Source organism: Colias croceus, chromosome 14 (genome assembly GCF_905220415.1).
Source record: "Colias croceus chromosome 14, ilColCroc2.1".
NCBI classification, from domain to species: Eukaryota; Metazoa; Arthropoda; class Insecta; order Lepidoptera; family Pieridae; genus Colias; species Colias croceus.
In genome coordinates this window covers 3310025-3316024 of record NC_059550.1, presented here as the reverse complement: position 1 = coordinate 3316024, position 6000 = coordinate 3310025, and the positions used below count along the sequence as shown (strand labels likewise).

At 40.4% G+C, this 6000-nt stretch overlaps 1 protein-coding gene across 9 annotated transcripts in view; it reads right to left on the bottom strand.

Moving 5' to 3' along the window:
• Positions 1-262: 262 nt before the first annotated feature.
• Positions 263-6000, bottom strand: part of LOC123697111 (amyloid-beta-like protein) — a 98658-nt gene continuing 92920 nt past the window's right edge. For 6 of the 9 annotated variants that reach the window (XM_045643508.1, XM_045643516.1, XM_045643511.1 and 3 more), the window contains exons 13-17: positions 5307-5513; positions 4640-4732; positions 2993-3106; positions 2378-2533; positions 263-1792 (exon numbers count right to left, since the gene is read on the bottom strand). In XM_045643508.1, coding sequence (XP_045499464.1) covers positions 1682-1792; positions 2378-2533; positions 2993-3106; positions 4640-4732; positions 5307-5513 — 681 coding nt within the window. In that variant the 3' untranslated portion in view covers positions 263-1681. The remainder of the gene's footprint in view (positions 1793-2377; positions 2534-2992; positions 3107-4639; positions 4733-5306; positions 5514-6000) is intronic. The other 3 variants (XM_045643509.1, XM_045643513.1, XM_045643515.1) reach the window with 1 other exon arrangement.

The window sequence follows — 6000 nt, the reverse complement described above, 5'->3', positions numbered from 1 at the left end:
TAGTAAAAATACAGCGGTTACGTGATGCAGGATTAAAATTACGTTACAGTGAGTTTATCTTACGTAAATGCCGAAAAGCCGGGCGTGCGCATATTCCAACCCTTCCCGTCGGCGCGACTCTAACGCCATCTCTTATCCGATACACCGCGCCACACAAGTTTGGGTTAAAATAAAACGCCGACGCATCTGATATGACTTCCTTATGTAGTAACGTCACTACGCCCGTAAACAAATAGAATTCGTGTATATAAATTAGCTTATGTAACATATAAGCTTAAATGTATATAATACTGAGGCAGAATTACATCTTAACTACGGCGTAACATTAAGTGTGGTACGTGGGAGTAGACACGAGCGCAAGCCCTTACATTAATCGGACGAATGCGATATATAATTATATTTTGCTTTATATCTATGTATCTGACGCTAAAACATCTATATAATGTATTACTTTTTGTACATCTACTTATACAATAACCATACATACACCCAATAAGCTTGACTGCTTGCCGATGCCGAGTACTCAAACAGACAAAGAAGTAAATCAATGATGGCACTGTTTGACTAGATTTTCTGTTATGTGTTCTTTTTTGCTCCTAGATGGCATTTTATTCAATTTGAGTACAAGGCTCTTAACTATCGGGAACTAAGAGTATTGTCCCGCGGGCAAACGACGTACGATAGAATAGATAGAAATAATAGTTGAAGGGGAAATACTACAGAGAATAAAGAAGTATAGGGACTTGTTCACAATAACTAGAAGTAGACTAGAAGGCTGAGTAAAGCGTTCGCCCGCGCCGGCTTTGCCGCCCGTTCCTTCGCTAAGTACACAATAATTATTAAAATATATTTTCGCATTTTATTACATAAAATTCACGTTATGTTCTACCTACGTTAGAAAAGGAAAGCGGGCTTTAAGAGTAAGTAATAAGGTTCGAATTTGTACGCGGAGTTTATATACACTGCGTACCATGGACGTTTATTCGACTCGCTCAAGGGATAACATTCACCTAAGAAATGCAAGATTAAAAAGAATCAAATAAATATTGAGATCGTTGGAATGTTAGTAAAATAACTACAAATGTTACAAGAGATATAACGAAATGGATGTTATCTTTTGAGCCGTTGCCTCAAAACTTAATTTAAAAAACTTGCCTACAAAGTGACACTTAAAAATCTAAAACACTAGACAAAAACTTAACCCTAATCTTATAAGTTAAATAAATAAATAATTTGGTGCAAACATAAAAGTAACATAAATATATAAAACAATATCACTTATAAGTATTATAATTTAAGTATTGTTTGACTGACCGCGAAATATCGCAAAATATACGTTTACTAATCACACAAGCTTCTTATAGACACGTAAATAAATCCCTCCAGGCTTGCGGAAAGAAGATCGGACAGTATCGGCTCACACATTCATTCCATAAAGAATTAATTTATAAAGGACATAGATATAAGGGGAAGGGCTAAACCCAGAAATTGTTAGGACGCAAGCACACACCACAAGTCGTTTCGAAGTAACAGTATCTAGTTTGCAAAATAACCGCTAGATGGCGATATTTCCAATTAAAGAAGGGGTTAAAATGCGAGTCTCGTCTCGCATTGAAACATTAGAAAGAAGAAGGAAGACAAGCCTGGCGGTGGAGTGTAGGGGGTTTACGGGGGAGAAAATTTACTCCTTAACTTCGAAGTATTTATAAGTGGGATTTTCGTATCCGTTTATCTGCATGTTGGCGACGTGCCGCTCCTCCGGAGTGGGGGCCACAGCGCCGGTTTGTTCAACCTGGTAATAGAAACAACATAAACAATCAGTTAAGCAGAATTAAAAATCCATAGAATTGCAAAGTAAAAATAAATTACAATAATTATACTTTTAAGGTTACTGTCTATTCATGTTATGCGGGCATGCAGCATTTAAAGTTATAGAATTCACTTGCACGAATCCCTTTTTTAATGTAATGTTGATACATAGATTCCCTCTGGGCCTCTGGGGAAGGAGCCTGTTACCTGGCTTACCTACCGACCTAAACCCCGCTGTGTTCCTCAGTCGCTTCAACGACGGGACCACTGGTATGATGGGATCACTGTTATGACGGGATCACTGGTATGACGGGATCACTGGTATGACGGGATCACTGGTATGACGGGATCACTGGTATGACGGGATCACTGGTATGACGGGATCACTGGTATGACGGGATCACTGGTATGACGGGATCACTGGTATGACGGGATCACTGGTATGACGGGATCACTGGTATGACGGGATCACTGGTATGACGGGACCACTGGTATGACGGGGCCACGGGAATGACGAAGCAAGGGCACAGAATAGTTAATTAGAAAGGGTAAAATTGGTCCGACGTACCTGCACGAAGCCCTGCGCGGAGGGCGCGCGGTCGCGGCGGCGCGCGACGGCGAGCGCGACGGCGGCGGCGGCGGCCAGCGCGGCGCCGCCCACGCACAGCGCGGGGTACAGCGCGCCCGACCCGCCCCCCGGCGCTGCGCCGCGCACCGTGTAGCCCTGGAGTTTCATATAATATACATGTTACAGTCAAATCTCCGTGACGTGAGAGAGTTTGCGTTGTAGTCAAAACAGTTTTTGACTGAAGACGTCGATCGAAAAGGTTTTTGATCCGGATTTTACTGATTTATACACCAATAGGTATAATAATAGAAAGAAATAAAACTTTATCAGCTAAAAACGAAATCAAAAGGTTCTGAAGAAAACGTTCATGATACGTTTCAATTAATAAAGTAGTCTGCGTTTGAATGAGAATTAGGAAATACACAGAAAAAAGCTAATTCTGTAATTACTTATTAAACTGTTATAGAATTTAAAAGACACAATATTTAAAATAACAACTGGGTGCTGACAGTGATAATGATAGGAATATTAATCTTAAGGACGATATAAGCAAACCATATCATGATTACACAGTGAGACATATTGGTCCACAATAGTACAAAGAGGTATACTCACAGGCTGCGAGTGCTGCAGCTCGTGCTTGAGCGCGTGCGCGGGCGGCGGCGGCGCGCGCTCCTCCGCCTGCTCCAGCGCCGCGCGCAGCCCCTCGCCCTCCGTCTGGAACAACACCTTCGCCAATGTGTACTGGCTCTTTTGTATCAGCTGATATATGAGTTCTAATGTGTGGTCTACGTTATTTAACATCATCTTAAAATGTGTACTGGCTCTTTTATACCATCTGATATGACAGTTCTAATGTGTGATCTACGTTATTTAACATCAGCTTAAAATGTGTACTGGCTCTTTTATACCAGCTGATATGATAGTTATATTGTTTGGTCTACGCCAACTTCAATGCGTATTGGCCTTTTTATACCAGCTGATATGATAGTTCTAATGTGTGGTCTACGTTATATAACATCATCTTAAATGTGTACAGGCTTTTTTATACCATCTGATATGACAGGTCTAATGTGTGGTATACGTTATTTAACATCATCTTAAGGGTCCGTTCACACAGACAGGCTCGGAGAGCATCGGCGCGCATTTTTCTTTTCACACAGACCGGATCGTATACGCTTGGAGTTGGTCGGAGCGGAGCCGTCAACTATTTCACATAGACCAGCTGGAAGCTATCTGAAAGCGGATGCGAATGTAATCGGAGCTGAACGGCTGCGCGAACGAGAAAAAGTACGCGATCGGAGCCGGTCAGCTCCTCTTATTATTTCACACCAAGCGCGTTCAAGCATTCTTAATGTCAAAAGCAGTGCACACGCAAAAATAAACCTTAAGTTACAAATACTAAAAACTCTGTTTTCATCGTGATAAGAATCTGCTCTCCTCTCAGAGCCGGTCTGTGTGAACGGACCCTAAATGTGTATCGGCTCTTTTATATCAGCTGATATGATAGTTATTTTATTTGGTCTATCTCATTTAACGCCAATTTCAATGCGTATTGGCTCTTTTATATCATCTGATATATGAGTTCTAATGTGTGGTCTACGTTATTTAACATCAACTTAAAATGTGTACTGGCTCTTTTATACCAGCTGATAATATGTTAGTTATATTGTTTGGTCTATGTCATTTAACGCGCCAACTTCAATGCGTATTGGCCTTTCTATACCAGCTGATATGATAGTTCTAATGTGTGGTTACCACAGTGGTTACGTTATTTAACATCAACTTAGGTACATGTATACTGGCTCTTTTATAACATCTGATATGACAGTTCTAATGTGTGGTCTACGTTATTTAACATCATCTTAAATGTGTACCTAGGCTCTTTTATATCATCTGATAATATGAGAGTTTGGATGTGTTGTCTACGTCTGTTTCAACTTTCAGTGATGTCTGTTGTTATCTTATAACAACTTTTTGAAAATTCCAATCTATTGCAATTTTCTACTTGAGACTAGATTTGAAAATTCTATTCATTCTATCAGCCTGATTAACTGATATACAGCAGAAAATTTGCTATTAATACGTAAACGTATGTGTATCGCAATAAATTATGAAAAAGTAGTAATAGATTAGGCACCACATTTCAGAAATAAATTATCCATGAGCAATTGCTGACCAATATTTTTATGAATTTTCTATAGATTTAAAAATTTTTAGATAACTTTTCAAATATTCCTTTAAATCTGCAATCATTATTACCTCTCCAGTGGATCGTCGGCTCGAGGTCTCGCTGATCTCACCAGTCTCGGTCTCGCTCTCCGGGGCTTCTGTCATCGTGCTGGTTATGATTTCCTGCAAATTACATAATTTTTATTGATTGACCTAAAATGATGATTAATATCGGTCGACTTACATCCAATTATATAATACATAGAATTGGCAATGTTTAATAAAAAGTATAAATGTCATTTGATCCATGCTGCTTCGTACATGAATTGCATAGATATAGAGAGATTTTGTCATTTTTTTCCAAATTAGCTGCATGTTCAAAGCTTCATGACACGTTTCCTAGGAGATGCATAACTATATACATACAGATACGGTTATATCAAATGTGTACTTACATGTTGATTGCGACAGGATCCTTCAGAATTTCGAAATGTTTGAAATCCATACTAATATTATAAATGCGAAAGTAACTCTGTCTGTCTGTTACTCAATCACGCCTTAACTACTGAACCAATTTGCATGAAATTTGGTATAGAGATATTTTGATACCCGAGAAAGGACATAGGCTACTATTTACCCCAGGAAATAGGATAGGTTTCATCCCGGAAATCCCACGGGAACGGGAACTATGCGGGTTTTCCTTTGACTGCGCGGGCGAAGCTGCGGGTGGAAAGCTAGTATATTATAAAACACTCACAGTAGTAGTAGTCTCCTGAGTGAAGGCGGCGCGCGTGGTGAGGTCGTGCACGGAGAGGGGCGAGGGGGAGGCGGGGGGCGCGGGGGGCGCGGGGGGCGCGGGGGGCGCGGGGGAGGGGCTGCTCGGGGCCGCGCTCGTGTCCTCGGGCTCGCTGGCCTCGCTTGCCTCGTCGTCAGCTTCCTCGCTCTCCTTGACACCGTTGGCGGTCTGGTACGTGGAAAGGCATAGAGTCTGGTGAATCGTCTGGTAGTAAGCGACGACTATCCATACTAATATTATAAATGCGAAAGTAACTCTGTCTGTCTGTCTGTTACTCAATCACGCCTTAACTACTGAACCAATTTGCATGAAATTTGGTATAGAAATATTTTGATACCCGAGAAAGGACATAGGCTACTTTTTACCCCGGGAAATAGGATAAGTTTTATCCCGGAAATCTTGTAAAACAATCTAAATTATGAGTACACTTCTAAATGAAACCATTCAATTAATCTTCTTCGATTCCTTAACCACAAATTATAATTATATTCAGTTGCACCCATTACAAAACAACGTTTTCTGTAGTACAATCTATGTAAAAGTTTTCAGCTATTAAAACTGAAAAGTAACAGCGATATGTTAAGTCAGTTGTAAAAGAAGTCTTTCCTTTCTTTCTAGCACAAGAATTTCATACCGAATTTTATTTTAACCCAAT